The sequence below is a fragment of the Lepidochelys kempii genome, chromosome 5 (assembly GCF_965140265.1).
Source record: "Lepidochelys kempii isolate rLepKem1 chromosome 5, rLepKem1.hap2, whole genome shotgun sequence".
Lineage (NCBI taxonomy): Eukaryota > Metazoa > Chordata > Testudines > Cheloniidae > Lepidochelys > Lepidochelys kempii.
In genome coordinates this window covers 120,817,675-120,834,066 of record NC_133260.1, presented here as the reverse complement: position 1 = coordinate 120,834,066, position 16,392 = coordinate 120,817,675, and the positions used below count along the sequence as shown (strand labels likewise).

At 41.9% G+C, this 16,392-nt stretch overlaps 1 protein-coding gene across 7 annotated transcripts in view; it reads right to left on the bottom strand.

Annotated features, from left to right (window-relative positions):
* Nucleotides 1-14,828, bottom strand: part of SMC2 (structural maintenance of chromosomes 2) — a 32,257-nt gene extending 17,429 nt beyond the window's left edge. The window contains exons 1-12 of one of the 7 annotated variants that reach the window (XM_073345610.1): nt 14,611-14,828; nt 13,626-13,943; nt 12,951-13,192; nt 11,691-11,840; nt 10,022-10,144; nt 9,463-9,501; nt 9,143-9,253; nt 8,759-8,803; nt 7,808-8,041; nt 5,198-5,347; nt 1,983-2,216; nt 188-347 (exon numbers count right to left, since the gene is read on the bottom strand). In XM_073345610.1, the coding sequence (XP_073201711.1) occupies nt 188-347; nt 1,983-2,216; nt 5,198-5,347; nt 7,808-8,041; nt 8,759-8,803; nt 9,143-9,253; nt 9,463-9,501; nt 10,022-10,144; nt 11,691-11,840; nt 12,951-13,118 (1,414 nt within the window). In that variant the 5' untranslated portion in view covers nt 13,119-13,192; nt 13,626-13,943; nt 14,611-14,828. Of the gene's footprint in view, nt 1-187; nt 348-1,982; nt 2,217-5,197; nt 5,348-7,807; nt 8,042-8,758; nt 8,804-9,142; nt 9,254-9,462; nt 9,502-10,021; nt 10,145-11,690; nt 11,841-12,950; nt 13,193-13,625; nt 13,944-14,445; nt 14,567-14,610 lie in introns of those variants that run through there. The other 6 variants (XM_073345609.1, XM_073345611.1, XM_073345608.1 and 3 more) reach the window with 6 other exon arrangements.
* Nucleotides 14,829-16,392: the final 1,564 nt, after the last annotated feature.

Sequence of the window (16,392 nt, the reverse complement as noted above, 5' to 3'; positions counted from 1 at the left end):
TAATTCTATTGTGCTAGCTCCACTATACTAGTAACCATTCATTAAAATGGCAGAAATATTAATTTCTTCAGAGTTCTCTTCCTATATTTTCAGGCTCTTTCTTCACACCAGGTTCTTCTAGATCGTCCTAGACTTCCACCCATCAATCCCAAAATTGCTATTCTTGCAGTAAGTCAGTACCACAAACCTTCATAGTTTAGCTTTTTCATTTCATTTTCTAGTTTTTCTTTCAGCTTTTTGACAGCTTCAAATGCTTCTTGATCTTTCTTGTAGCCACTATCCATCTTTTTTACTTCTGCTTGTTTTGTCTTTAATTCTTGTTGAGCATGTTTCAACTTCATTTGAGCCTATAGTGAAATACAGGACAAATACAGAACCTGGAGGTTTTCAAATAGTATGTTGTATAGATTTAGAATGTCTACATTATCAGTGTGCTTGGGTTATCATTCAGGATCCTTATCACTTACAGTAGTGTCAAATAGCATCCTTGGCATTTAAAAACACAGTGCAATAGTAGATGGGGGAGAGAGTCTGGAAATAAAAATATTATATTGTGCATCTCTCTGTTATTTTAGGTCATATATTAAAAGGCAGGATGGGGGAAGGTTTCAGAGAGGGTAATGAATAGGGTTAGTAAATGAATGAAAAGGAGTAGGCCCCCTTTAGGGTTTTTCAAAACCACATTTCTTTAGATGAGTCATTGACCACATTCCTCACTAAGGACTAAGCATATATTAAGTTTGAAGTTTTAATTTAAAACATTGCATTAATATGCGGCTCCTTGTATAGGCACGGACTCTGGGGCTGGAATTTACAGGTGTCAACTTTCCAATGGGCCAGGGGGTGCTCACTGCTCAACCCCTGGCTCTGCCACAGGCCCTGCCCCCACTCCACCCCTTCCCGTCCCCTCCCCTCCCCATAGCCTGCCATGCCCTCGCTCCTTCCCCTCCCCCCCCCCCAGAGTCTCCTGCACATCAGAAACTGCTGATCAGGAGGGATGCTGATCAGGGGCTGCTGACATATTACTGTGGCTCTTTGGCAATGTACATTGGTAAATTCTGGCCCCTTCTCAGGCTCAGGTTGGCCACCCCTAGTTTAGTATGAATGAACCAAATGACTATTATTAAGGCTATATCTTCATTAGAAATGCTCCAAGAGTGCCACTGTAGCACTTCAGTGTAGACACTCATTACAGCGACAGGAAGGGTTCTCCCATTGGTGTAGTTAATCCATCTCCCTGAGAGGTGGCACGTAAGTCAACAGAAGACTTCTTCCTTCGCCCTTGTGCTGTCTACACCGAGGGGTGGGGTGGTTAGGTCAGCTTAACTACATCACTTACGGATGTGAATTTTTCACACCCCGAGAGACGTAGCTCCGTCAACCTAACTTTTTAGTCTAGATCTGGCATAAATTAGAATACCAACATATCTTGCCACAGATCTGCATGATTTAAAATTAAGATTAATCTTTTCATGACTACCAGGACCAAAATCAGGACTTTCAGAGCTTCCCCCCCCTCACTAAAAACACTGAGTGACAAAGAGAACAAGTAGCCATCTACTGAGCAAGACTGATCAATGAATTTTTATAAGTCTGGTTTTCATATATACAGTGGATTTAGGGCTTTAATATAGCTTGAACTGGTTACATTTAATTTTAAACAATTAATGTAAACATAAAAAAATAAATTACAGGACATTGACGTTGAAATTAAAAGCACCGAGTACCATGACTTTCTTTTTTAAATCTAAAATTCTAATTTTTGTATTTTTTCTCATGTCAGTGCCATGGCTTTTCCTAATGTATGTTAATACAATATGCTATCATGCACTGCCTGTTACAGAACATCCCTGTAAAGCATTTTTTGATAACCAAATGGAATGTTGCTGAGCAAGCTTTTCAAGACAAAGTTCATAAAAACATCAATGCTTGTTTGGGACATGGTTAGCTTCTATTCTTACCTGCTTAGCTTCTATTCTTACCTGCTTAGCCTCCGTTTCTGCTTTACTAATGTCATTCTTGCACGTCATCATCTGTCCAGCAAGGGTTGCTTCTTCACCATCTTCATTGCTGGACAGACCCGCAGATACGGCATTAAAATGTTGCTGTGCAGCAACCAAAGCATTTGTATCTTTATCACTTGCCTCCTGCAGAGCATTGAGCCCATCTTTTATCTTCTTTACTTCCTTCTCCTTGGCCACTAAAGCCTTAGAATCCTTTAGCAAAACAAATCAGATCAATCAGATTCATTTGAGAGAGTAACATCAACTTGAAATCTAAACAGTATTGAAAAATAAGTTACAAATAGTTTAAAGTATTAAGTTCCCAAGCCCCCTTGCCAGTCTTTGTGGTTGTACAATCATATATTTATATTTTTTAAATGTTTTCTTGCCCCTATTCTTGCACGAAAGAGCCACACACAGAGGGCAAATACAAAGTGTTGCACAAAATACACTGGAAAAATAAATTACTGTAACTGATACAGATGAGAGGGGAAAAGTTTTTAAGTATTATATCTTTTTACCTGTTACTGTTACCAATGACAGAAATGTGAACCTTGACACTCATTTAATCTTCAGAGCATCCATATTCTCATAGAGCACATATTTTAAAGCTATTGTGATCCTCCCTGAACTTCATAAAAAAAATAATACTAGCTGAGGGGGCCTATTCTGTTCATGCACACACCTAATTCCTAATGGGAAATATATTCTTTATATCAGGCTACACATGAACACCAAGTTTAAAACAAAATCTGTCTCTCAGGTGATACTGAAGGGGGAAATCAAATCTTTATTAAAGGGCAAGTTTAGACTACTTTATATAATACATGATATTGTAAAAAGGCAATGCCACTTACTCTTTATCTCTACAGAATACAGATCCTGGACTTCAGAAAAGCAGACTGACTCCCTCAGGGAACTGATGGGCAGAATCCCTTGGGAGGCTAATACGAGAGGGAAAGGAGTCCAGGAGAGCTGGCTGTATTTTAAAGAAGCCCTATTGAGGGTGCAGAAACAAACCACCCTGATGTGCAGAAAGAATAGCAAATATGGCAGGCAACCAGCTTGGCTTAACAGAGAAATATATGGTGAGCTTAAACACAAAAAGGAAGCTTACAAGAAGTGGAAACTAGAACAGATGACTAGGGAGGAGTATAAAAATATTGCTTGAGCATGCAGGGATGTAATCAGGAAGGCCAAAGCACAATTGGAGTTGCAGCTAACAAGGAAGGGTAACGAGAAGGGTTTCTACAGGTATGTTAGCAACAAGAAGGTGGTCAGAGAAAGTATGGGACCCTTACTGAATGGGGGAGACAACCTAGTGATGGATGATGTGGAAAAAGCTGAAGTACTCAATGCTTTTTTTGCCTCGGTCTTCACAGACAAGGTCAGCTCCCAGACTGCTGCGCTGGGAAGCGCAGTAAGGGGAGAAGGCAAGCAGCCCTCAGTGGTGAAAGAACAGGTTAAGGACTATTTAGAAGAGTTGGACATACACAAATCCATGGAGCCGGATGCAATGCATCTGAGGGTGCTGAAGGAGTTGGCTGATATGATTTCAGAGCCATTGGCCATTATCTTTGAGAATTCATGGCAATCAGGGGAGGTCCTGGACAATCGGAAAAAGGCAAATATAGTACCCATCTTTAAAAAAGGGAAGAAGGAGAATCCAGGGAACTACAGACCAGTCAGCCTCACCTAAGTCCCCAGAAAAATCGTGGAGCAGGTCCTCAAGGAATCCATTTTGAAGCACTTGGAGGAGAGGAAGGTGATCAGGAACAGTCAACATGGATTCACCAAGGGCAAGTCATGCCTGACTAACCTAATTGACTTCTATGATGAGATAACTGGCTCTGTGGATATGGGGAAAGCGGTAGACGTGATATACCTTGACTTTAGCAAAGCTTTTCATATGGTCTCCCACAGTATTCTTGCCAGCAAATTAAAGAAGTATGGATTGGATGAATGGACTACAAGGTGGATAGAAAGCTGGCTAGCTCGTCGGGCTCAACGTGTAGTGATCAACAGCTCAATGTCTAGTTGGCAGCCAGTATCAAGAGGAGTGCCCCATGGGTCGGCCCCATGGGTTCAACATCTTCATTAATAATCTGGATGATGGGATGGATTGCACCCTCAGCAAATTTGTGGATGACACTAAGATGGAGGGAGAGGTAGATATGCTGGGGGTAGGGATAGGATCCAGAGTGACCTAGATTAATTGGAGGATTGGGCCAAAAGAAATCTGCTGAAGTTCAACAAGGACAAGTGCAGAGTCCTGCTCTTAGGATGGAAGAATCCCATGCATTGCTACATGCTGGGAACTGACTGACTAAGCGGCAGTTCTGCAGAAAAGAACCTGGATTACAGTGGATGAGAAGCTGGATATGAGTCAGCAGTGTGCCCTTGTTGCCAACGCTAACGGCATATTGGGCTGCATTAGTAGGAGCATTGCCAGCAGATCGTGGGAAGTGATTATTCCCCTCTATTTGGCACTAGTGAGGCCACATCTGGAGTACTGTGTCCAGTTTTGGGCCCCCCACTACAGAAAGGATGCGGACAAATTGGAGAGAGTCCAGCGGAGGGCAACGAAAATCATCAGGGGGCTGGGGCACATGACTTACGAGGAGAGGCTGAGGGAACTGGGCTTGTTTAGTCCGCAGAAGAATGAGGGGGGGATTTCATAGCAGCCTTCAACTACCTGAAGGGGGGTTCCAAAAAGGATGGAACTTGGCTGTTCTCAGTGGTGGCAGATGACAGAACAAGGAGCAACAGTCTCAAGTTGCAGTGGGGGAGGATATTAGGTAAAACTATTTCACTAGGAGGGTGTTGAAGCATTGGAATGGGTTACCTAAAGAGGTGGTGGAATCTCCATCCTTAGAGGTTTTTAAGGCCCAGCTTGACAAAGCCCTGGCTGGGATGATTTATTTGGGGTTGGTCCTGCTTTGAGCAGGGTGTTGGACTAGATGACCTCCTCAGGCATCTTCCAACCCTAATCTTCTATGATTCTATCCTTGTGGCGCCCTGGCATGTTTATGCCATACATTTGTCCCAGCGCTCTTATCCCTCTTGGACATACATTACAGAAAAGTAATATATAATAGCTGTATGTTGTGATTTTATTTATTACTGAAGATGTTTGTAGTGCACCAGTTTAAATATTTTCCTGAAGTTTTAAAAACAAGGGCCTTACTGTTTACCTCCTCCATGCTTTTTACTAATTCTTTACATTTCTTCTCTTCATTTTTAAAGTTTTGCTTCTTGAGATCAAGAGCACTTTGTGCTTTTGTATCAACTCTCTGAGTTTCTGCAAGAACATCTTCCAGTGAACGGAGTACACCACCAACTTCCTATAACCAAGGCAAAAAAAAAATGTAATTCATACTACAAGAAACCTGTATAATAATCATATGATATTGTACATTCTATTCAGCTGCATTGAGGAAAAAAAAAGAAAAAAAAAAGATTAAAACCAAATTTCCTTACCACTGTCACTTAAAATTCTTTTAGTTTTAATCATTATAATTACAAATAGGGACCTATCAAATTCACGGCCCCACTTTGGTTAATTTCACGGTCATAGGATTTTAAAAATCGTATATTTTAAATCTGAAATTTCATGATGATGTAACTGTAGGGGTCCTGACCCAAAAGGGAGTTGGGGGGAGCACAAGATTATTGTGGGGCGGGGAGTGTTGCAGTATTGCCACTGTTATTTCTGCACTGCTGCTGGCAGCGCCGTTGCCTCCAGTGCTGGTTTCCCATCCAACAGACGCCACTCTCTGCCTGCCCGGCTCTGAAGGCAGCAGCGCGCAGTAAGAGTAGCAATACTGCAACCCTTCCCAACAATAACCTTGCAACCTCCCCCACAACCTCCTTTTGGATTGGGACCCCCAGTTTGGGAAACGCTGGTCTCCCCACCGTGAAATCTGTATAGTATAGGGTAGAAGTACCAAAAAGACCAGATTTCACGGTTCATGACGTGTTTTTCACAGCCGTGAATTTGGTAGGGCCCTAATTATAAATCAAGTTTATTTTTCACTATTTATGCTGTTCACTTGATGCAAATCTCTGTGCAATGAACACACAGAGCAAATAGCTTCATTTAAAAAAAAAAAAAAATCAGTTTCAAGTAAGCTTGACTTCCAGGTTGGATTTGGTAGCAAGGTGCTGCTATATTTGGGTTTAAATAATACAGGGCAACGTTTGAAAAGCCTACGTTTAAGAATCGTTTCATTGGCGCTGGAAAATATGGTAGAAACATTTCCATTATCTTGCATGAATGCTTATTTTTATAAAAGCTGAATTTTGAGCCCAATTTGACTTGCTGAAGTGTCTTTTAACCACAATATAAAGTACACAAATAACATTTTTGTCATTTTACATTAAAGAGTGGATGGGAGGCATCAGAGAATGAATGGTTTTCCAATGGATCTAGAAGGATTTTCATTCATTTATTCTGAACTGTGGCATTTATTTCTCTTCGAGTAAATAAGTTGCCTTTCAGGTATCTTCTCTCTGGCTGGACATCTCCCCCTCTTTCAAAGATACAAGAATGTTCATTCTCAAAATGACAGGGTTTTCTGAGTTTTAGAACGTCTGAATGTGAATCTTCCACACCAATCAAAGATCTACTTCCACAAATATTATTTATTTCACATGAGACGAGCTACTCACATGCGTAAATATACACAGAATCAGGGCCTAAGTATGCTAAACTATGTTCCTATTTCCACTGGCATGGAAAATAGAAATTGTGAGAATATGACTGCACTTGGCTTAGTTCTTCTACAGTTATAATGCCATTAAGATAACCACATAATCTGGTGTTAGGTGACCTATAAAATATCAGTGTTTATATCATAATAAAATATAATTCTTATTCTTTATTAATGGATGCCGCCAAATAGAAATCTACTCAATCTCAAAAAGATGCTCAAGAACTACAAAATCCCTCTGCCAACTTTTGTGGTGTATAGTCTTATTTTCTTTATCTTAATGCTATTTTGTCACAAGCCGACTAAACTCAAATAACTATCAAATGAAAAAAGTAAAAATAAAAAGCCTGAAAAGACAGTATTTCTAATCTTTCAGTTATCTTAGGTATTACTGGTAATGATAGGATGTAAAATATTTTAGATGGAAGTATAATTATTAAATCAAGTGTGTCTTTCACATAATGGCTAAGAATTACAGTATGTAGTGTATAAACATAAGCATATAAAACCCAAAGGAAATCGTTCTCTCCTAAATTCCCTCTAAGCTGCTCAGCCACCTATTAAGTCCCGTGCAGGGGCTCAGGGCTGCAGTGGGGAGAGGTGCCCCTTCCTCAGCCCCGAGCAGCTGCGGTGAGAGACGGCTGGGGGGAGTCCTCCTCTCCCCACCACAGCCCTGAGGCAGCCTGCACCCCAAGCCCCTCATCCCCGGCCCCACCCCAGAGCCCATAGAACCCTTACACCTCAACCCTCTGCCTTGAGCCCCCTTTCACACCCCAAACCCCTCATCCCTGGCCCCAACCCAGAGCCCGAACCCTCTGCCCCAGGCCTGAGCCCCCTCCTGCAGTCCGAACCCCTCAGCCCCACCCCCACCACATTAATTTTGTTATGTGCACCAATATGAAGGTGATGTGTCACACATCACCTCCATATTGGTGCACATAACAAAATTCATTCCGCGCATGAATGTAAAATATTACAGGGAACACTGGTTCTCTCTATATATTTTAATTCAGAGAAATGAAGTTATTCCTTTCCAATTTAATCCCTTGTGTTAATATATACATCAACATAAACATATTTGTGTTCACTTACCTGATCTCTCTTCTTTTCCATCTCTGCTATTTCTTTGTTAAGTTCCTTCACCTTTTTCTCATTCTCAGCCATTGTTTCCTGAAGTTTCGCTATGTTAGCCTGCATTTCCTTTAACTCATCAGCAGAACGTACCTTCGTCTCTTCAGCCAAGACAAACTGATATGCAACATAGAGACGGCTTAAGTGTTCTATCTCTCGCATTACCTTTTGGTACTCTAAATAGGATGATCGTTCCTGAAAGAAAGGGCCACCAATAAAAATAAGCCATCATTAAAAGTTTTTTGTAATACGCCCATGGTATTTCTAAAAAGTTCTGTATAACTTTATGATCAATATTTGTAGCTATACAAGCCAAGGCGAGTAATTAAATCTCATGCTTCAAAGGATATATGTCAATTCCCCTAGAGGGATGAGAAAGCAAGGAAGGATTCTCCTTTCCTACATACAGTAGTACCCAACTGGCTATATGCGTTACACTTTTGCCTTCCTCTGAAGCATCAAATGCATTATACATACACATGCCTGCTTAGCAAAATGTTAGCAAATGTTTGCACAGTACAGGCTGTTGTATTAGCATCAACACTTGGATATCCTTTTATGAACCAAGTTAAAACTTCATCTTGCAATTGTCTTCGAGTTTTTTTTCTCCATAATTTCTTGCAGGTCCTGAATGGCCAATGTTACCATTATAATTAGACATTTGAAAATAAAATATCATCTCTATAAACCATGTTTTCCACATTAAAAAGATATTCAGACTAGAAATGTGTGTAGATGTTTTAGAGTCTAGGAGAGCATTTTGTTTCAAAAAATGAATCATTGAAGAGATTATCCAAGTTAGTCATGCTATTTTCCAATATTTTAAAAATTGGCCCCCAGTGTAATTTCACCCAGCAGAACACTAAGTCTGTTTAAAAGCCAAAAATGTATTTCTGGTCTAATGATCGGTACCTCTTTCAGTTTCTGTAAGGTTGGAGTGATTTCTTCCTCTAAAATCTGAAACATAAAAAATAGAATATATTTTCAGATTCTTAAATCTGAAAACTCTCACAAATCCTACTACTCTGACCACATGCACATTGCCTTAGGCAGAAAAAGCAAACTTTCCACAAACCATAAATATACAACAAATGGGGGCAGGGGAAAGAGAAGGGACCATGGTGGCGCAAATGGGTCAAGTACTGCCTCTTCTATTGTGGCAGAGAAGCTTTTGTTCTTTCTAAGGCTACACAACAGTCAATTGAGTCATTCAAGTCACCTTACAACTGCTATCATTGATGGTTATTCAATTTATGTAAAGCATTAAAAAGCCACACAATTGCAAACACGTAGTACCGTTTGAATTTCTTTCAGTTTTGCCTCTTTTTTCTCTATAGTTTTCTGGGCAGCTATTTTCTTGCACTCATACATCCTTGTACCAGCTGCTTCTTCAATCATAGCTAAAATCTGGAAAAACAAAAACAAAAAAAAAACCTACCCACTAAGCTTATGAAATTGCTTCAAAATCACCAGTGTTAAACAAAAAATTTTCCCTCCCCACCTTTCTTCAAAATACAGTTCCAACAGTCCTGAGCAAACAGTCAACTCAAAATTTTACACATATAAAGGATATCAAGAAAAAAGAGAAAGAAAGGAAACGTCAGCTGTGTTCTCACCTCTGGAGGTTTCATGTTTAGAACCTTGGTAATTCGTCCCTGGAAATAGAGGCAAAAATGATTATGGCCCTTAAACTCAAAGTGCACTAAACTGTCATATAAAGTGTAAGATTTTTATATATTAAATTCTCAATCAAAACTTTATCAGGTAGTATAATAATTTTTTAAAGATAAATTTATTCTGTCTAAAAGAACAAACCTGGTTTTGCTTCAGTTATCTCATTCTTGAAAGTTCAGATTCAAATCTGAAACAGCTTGTGTCTCATTACAGTCAGCTGGTAAGTATTATGTGCTATACTTTATAACTTTGCTTATGCTGTGTCCCGCTATACATAGTTACACTGATCAGGCACATTGCTTTCACTCCCTGTTTGGAATCTCTTACTGACTGACTGATTTTGATTAAATTCTTAGTCACAGATTGGCTTTGAGAGATTTGATGTCAGTCAATATGTGGAAGCCTCTGTGGTAATAGAAACAATGTATAGAGCTAATGTAAAGCAAAATTCCCAAATCCAGCAACAAAGGAAGTAAGTTTTTAGGAATATATATATAATACCTGCATAATGAGAAAGTGAGGGTTATTGACATTGAGCCCAACAGAACAGAAGAGATCCTGCACTCTTGTGTTGTTTGCATTCACACCATTGATTAGATACTTATTTCTACCACCAATGACGACCTTGAGAAAAAGAAAAATGGGATACTCAAAATTAACTAAAAATGGCTTTATGGTTTGAGAATACAAACTAATGGAATTCTTAGATGGAGGAATCTGAGCAAACAACAAATGGAAAACAGTTTCAATGTGTCCAGAGGGAATTAACAAAATTACAAAATACACAGATCAAACAAACCCTCTCATCAGTTTGAAGTACCGTTTTTAAAATCCTCTACCCCAACTGCAAAAATGTGAGCTAAACCCCCATGGCAAGTATCTTTGGCAATTCCTTGGTAGTCAGAAACAAGTCTCTCAGTTCAGTGTCAGACCAGAAAAAAAAAAATACCGCCACCACAACTAGCAAACTTGTTGTCAGTTTCATCAGAAAGGTTATGGTTAAGGCTATGTTTTAGTCACTGGTATTTTTAGTAAAAGTCATGGACAGGTCATGGACAGATGGGAGGTGGTGGGGTGGTTGGCAGGGCTGGCAGGCTCTCTACCCGGCTTCTGGGAAGCGATGACATTCCCTCCCTAAGCTCCTAGCACTGCCAGCCAATGGCAACCACAGCCAATGGGAGCTGTGAGGGTGGTGCCTGTGAGTGGGGGCTGTGCTTGGAGCTAGGAGCTGAGGGACATGTTATCACTTCCAGGGAGCCCCCCAAGGTAAGCGCTGCCCAGAGCCCTCATCCCCTTCCACGCCACAACCCCCAGCCCTGAGCCCCCCCCACAAACTCCTCCTGCTGCTGCTGCTGGGGGGGGTGGGAGGGAGGCGATGGCCCAAGACTGCCCAAGCAGTGGCCAGTATGACTGGCCTGGGGCTGCCTGAGCTTCCTGAGACAAACTTCCTGAGACTTCCGTGACAAACTTGCAGCTTTAGTTATGGTTAATATGGGTCATGGGAACCAATTACTTCTAGAGGTGGTCCCTTCGTGTCAAGTCAAAGCACACTCTGAGACAGCATAGGAAAGCTTCCAGTGCTCCTGTCTGTACCACATCTGTACTGTGAATAAATGAATTCAGTATCACAAGTGGACAAAAGGAAAGGAGAAAGGCAGAAAAGGGAAGCACACTATTTTCTGTATGGGACAATATAGCTTGCTCCAGGAATGTTGTCTCATGATTAGGTGCGTTTCCATTTAAGGGAGTAGAGTCAATGTTTATGGTATATGGAATACTACAAAATTTGGAGTATGAACTGTGAAAAGGCAACTTGTTATATCCTTATTTACTTGCTTAGCTCAACTCTTATATAGTTTGTTATTGAGTTCTCTCTGAAAACATTGCTTTCCTAGCACAAGTTCATGAAGTTTTCAAGAGAGCATATTTAAAAAAAATTAGTGCACAATCAAGTAAAAGAAACCAAGTGTTCTTTAGAACCTTACCTGAAGAAATCTTGATTATGCAAAATAAGCTGAGGCGTAAGGGTGGAGAGCATTTAAAAAAACCCTACAACATTGAATTCTATACCATCTAGTTGAAAAATAACAATCTGCCTTTTATCTTAGTATAGTTATTTTCCACTGAGAATGGTGGAAATACATAAGTCTTTGTGATGTTAAACACTCACCTGCCTGGTGACTGTGATCTCATCATGAGCCTCAAATCCCAACGGACTCTGTTTCTTGTCAGAATTATCAAACGTGATTGATACAGTCGCTTTAATAATTCCAGCCTGACCATTTTTGTAAACCAAATCTTGCAAATTGGATGCTCGCACCTGAAAATGTGGAAGAGGAATACATTTATTAACAGAAAGCCATTGCATTGCTTCACACCGTACACTATTAATTGCTAGAATTTGAGGAAAAATGTATGAAATATTTGAAAAATAGGAATACTATACATTTAGATACTCTAGCAGATCACAGGTATAAAACAGAGCATGGAGAAAATGTGCAAGATGGTTGCATGGTAAACTAACATACAGTAAGTCAGCTAAGCATTTTTTTTTAAACCAGATACATGAGAAAAATTAAATGTTTAGATTTAGAAGCACAATGACAAGATCAGTTAATACATAAGTGCCTTTATGTAACGTGTTTGATTTCATGATACAGTATGTGTGTGATTGTAAAGATAGCATAATAGGATTTACTTGCAATTTTCCTGGATTTCCCTAGAATCCCAGAGCAGCATTGTTTAAAGACTGGGATCCACATTTGCTTCAAAATGCACACTTTTCATATAAGTAGCAGTAGACGCCAGTGTCTTTTAAATACAAATCATTTCAACAAAACCTGCTTGCTGTTTTTCTGATGAGTCAGCTAACAGTGTTCTCAGACCAGCTCCAGATATGCCCAACTTTATTACAGAGAAATAAGTTTGTGTTATATTCAGTGATTGTACTTTTACCTACCAAAAGTCTGCAGTTCCAATCTACGACTTCCTAACTTGGCATTTTTTCCCCAGTGGTTCTGGGCTGCATAGTTTATATCAATGTATGATTATTACTGCTATACAAAGCTAATATATTTATAGGCTTCTACAAAGTGTTTGAAAAGAATTCCCTAGTATTTGTAATAGTCCTATGTAAAAGAGTATCGACACAGTAGATATGATTGTAAGTCAATTTTGAGAATAAGAGTCAGTGGTAATTACAAATTCATATTTAATTATCAATAAAATCATTTTTATTTGCCAATTTGAGCCTAGCCAAAAAGTAGCATAGAAAATGTCAGTCTGTCTCATTTTGGTTAAAAAGTAACATCAGTCTCCACAACATTTTGTGAAGATTAACCTCAGGTTTGTTGCACAAGGATGCTATTCAGCACAATGAGAAGTTGCTCATTGACTCTTCCTAACTGCAGTTTTTCTCCTTCCTTTTTACCTGAGATAGGTTGGAGATGCCCAACAGGAAACAAATAGAGTCTAGGATGTTGGACTTGCCACTGCCATTTAAGCCGGTGATAGCATTAAACAGTGGGTCGAAGCCGTTGACCTCTGTCCTCTGGGCATAGGACTTGAATCCTTCAAGAATGATTGACTTGATATGCATCTTTTCTGTCTCTCTGGAGGACCTGTCCAAGCCCCTCTCCAAGGGATATGAAGAAAGATCTCAGATTTATAGTCCTGTGTGTTTTAAAATAACAAAAGCAGACTTACTAAAATCAGAGGGCACTCCTAATATAAACCAAAGTATGAAACAAATGGAAAAGAATATAATACCACTCTAGCACACACAGTGGTATTTGGTCCCACATGCAAGAATGTGATAAGATTTTTTTTTGCCACAACAGTACAACCTCAGTTATCTGAATCTCAGTTATCCAAAGGAGGGATAATTGAGTCCCCCAGCAAATATTACTCACATTGAAGAGTCCCTTGATTACATGACTTTATTCAATATGCCTCATGATATTCAAATAGAAGTTCTACTGTAGAACAAAATAGGTTTCTCATCAAGAAAAAAAAAATACAAGACTAATAGGGGGCAAAAAGAAAGACTAAAGTCTTTTTGAAGAAAGGAGAGAGGAAGAAATTTAAAAGGGCAGTGCTGAAGTACCTTGTGGACTGTTATTTGTATCCAGAGCAGAACGTGACTTTATGTTAGGCTTAAAATTGTGTTAAAATAGTTGAGAACTTCATAGGAAAAATATATGTAGATAAAAAACCCAGTCGCTTCTTTATTTCAAATTGGTAAACTATAAAAAAAAAATCCCAGTACTGTCTGCTATCTTTACAAATGTGATTTTCAGATTATCCCAAACTGAGATCAGAGAGAAATGTCTCCTTATTCTGTACACCTGGTAGCACTTTGTTTATAGCCAGTTTTACTGTGCGACTTTGTAAATCTGACAGCTCCTGGACAGTCCGTTGTCCTCTGTGGTTCGGGTCACCCAGAAAAAGGAAAAGACAAACAGTAAGATCAGGGGCTTGCAAAGGCAGGGACTGGGGGCAGGCACAGGCCTGGGACTGCTGTCCCTCAGTGACTAGGTTTACAGTGACCAATTTTGCCCCCCCCCGGGGTGAGCATGTGTGATGAGAGGGCTTGTGCCCGCAGGGCAGGCATGCGGGGCCCTTCGCTCCCTCACTGGTATCAGCCCAGACCCCCACTGACCTAGGCCCTTCTGGGGACACCCACAGCCCAAAGAAGCCCCTCGCTGGGGGGACGGGGGGGGTGTCCTGCAGGGATCAGGACCCCCCGCCCCCAAGGCCCCTGCAAACATAGCTGGGAGGGATACCTATTCCTCAAGGATCCTCCCCTCATCCGCTGAGCCCTCTCCGCGCCCCCGGCGAGAAACCGGGACGGGACCCGCCCCCTGGCCAAGGGCGGAGAGGCTGGGCCCCCTCCCTGGTTGCGTCCCTGCCCGGCCGCCTCTCACCTGCCGAGAGGCGGGTCGAGCGCGGGGGCAGACCGTTAGCCGCGGGGTCTAGAATCCCACCGCCCGGCCGCTCCCGGCGCCCTTCCGCTTAGCTTGAATTTTGGCGCGCAAGGACTGACGGGAGCCCCGCGGCTGCCTGATTGCCCTGGGCTCGCCTGAGCTCACCTAACCTGCACGCGACGCAGCGCTCCCGGGTGGCGACGAGCGGGGCGCCAAGGAGAGCGCGCCATAGAACCCCACGGCGCCGCGGGAGAAGGCTGTTTTAAGCGGAGAACGTATTGATTCCGGCGTCTGCCGTGGACAGACCCGGGCAAGAGAGGACCCCCCCGCAATCTGATAGGTGGAGATGGAGATTGGGGGCTTCTTCCGCCCGCCCGCCTGCTGCTGCGAGTGCGCATGTATAAGGGCGCGAGCCTTTGCTCCCTGTTTCTTGCGGGGAGGGGTAATCGAGGGGAGCGCGGGTTCCTTCCGGGTGGGGGCAGTAGGATAGAGCCAAGGAAGGGGCATGTGCGCAGGCGCGCGCCTGCGGGGTGTGAGTCCCCGCTCGCGGGGGGCAGCTGGGCATGCGGCGTGGGAGTCCCTGTTCCTGGGAGGAGTGGCGGGAAGCGTGCACTGAGGGGAGAATGCCTCCATCGCTTGGATCCCTCCGCCATTATTCTCCTCCTGCCTCCAGTTCCCAGGCACTCCTAGACTACCAGGGGTGGAAGGGACCTCAGGACGTCATCTAGTCCGACCCATTGCTCAAAGCAGCACCCGTCCCCAAATGGCCCCCCCCTCAAGGATTGAACTCACAACCCTGGGTTTAGCAGGCCAATGCTCAAACCACTGAGCTGTCGCTCCCTCACTGTGTCAGTAGTGTCCCAGGGGAATAGCAGGATCATAGAATCAAAAATGTAGAGCTGGAAGGGACCTTGGGATCACAGAATCAAAAATGGAGGGCTGGAAGGGGCCTTGAGATCACAGAATCAAAAATGGAGGGCTGGAAGGGGCCTTGGGATCACAGAATCAAAAATGGAGGGCTGGAAGGGGCCTGGAGATCAGGTCCAGCACCCTCTGCTGAGGCAGAACTAAGTAAACCTAGATTGCCCCTCACAAGGGTTTGTCCAACCTGTTCTTTAAAACCTCCAGGGATGGGGATCCACAGTCTCTCTTGAAAGTTTTCAGAGTAGCAGCCGTGTTAGTCTGTATTCACAAAAAGAAAAGGAGTACTTGTGGCACCTTAGAGACTAACAAATGTATTTGAGCATAAGCTTTTGTGAGCTACAGCTCACTTCATTGGATGCATTCAGTGGAAAATACAGTGGGGAGATTTATATACATAGAGTACATGAAACAATGGGTGTTACCATACACACTGTAAAGAGAGTGATCACTTAAAATGAGCTGTTACCAGCCGGGGGTGGGGGAAGGGGGAACTTTTGTAGTGATAATCACTACTCCCCTGCTGGTAATAGCTCATCTTAAGTGATCACTCGTTACAGTATGTATAGTAACACCCATTGTTTCATGTACTCTATGTATATAAATCTCCCCACTGTATTTTCCACTGAATGCATCCAATGAAGTGAGCTGTAGCTCACGAAAGCTTATGCTCAAATACATTTGTTAGTCTCTAAGGTGCCACAAGTACTCCTTTTCTCTTTATCCATAGAGATTCTATGGTACAGTTTCATTCATTTAAGATTTTTATTTCATTTAATTCTTCTCTTTCTTTCACATATAGTGGTACTCCCCCACCCGCATGACCTGTTCTGATACTTCTGAAAACGAATTATGGAATTGGTTTGCAAGGTTGTCTGAAAGTGGTTTTTTCAAGACTTTGAATGATCAGCTAAAAACAAGCAGTGATAGAGAAAGTGGGTACATGATTAGCATTCTATTAAAAGACTTTATCTGTAGTCATGGCATTCAACTTAGTATCTTAATAAAGTATTTAACTTTTTGTCT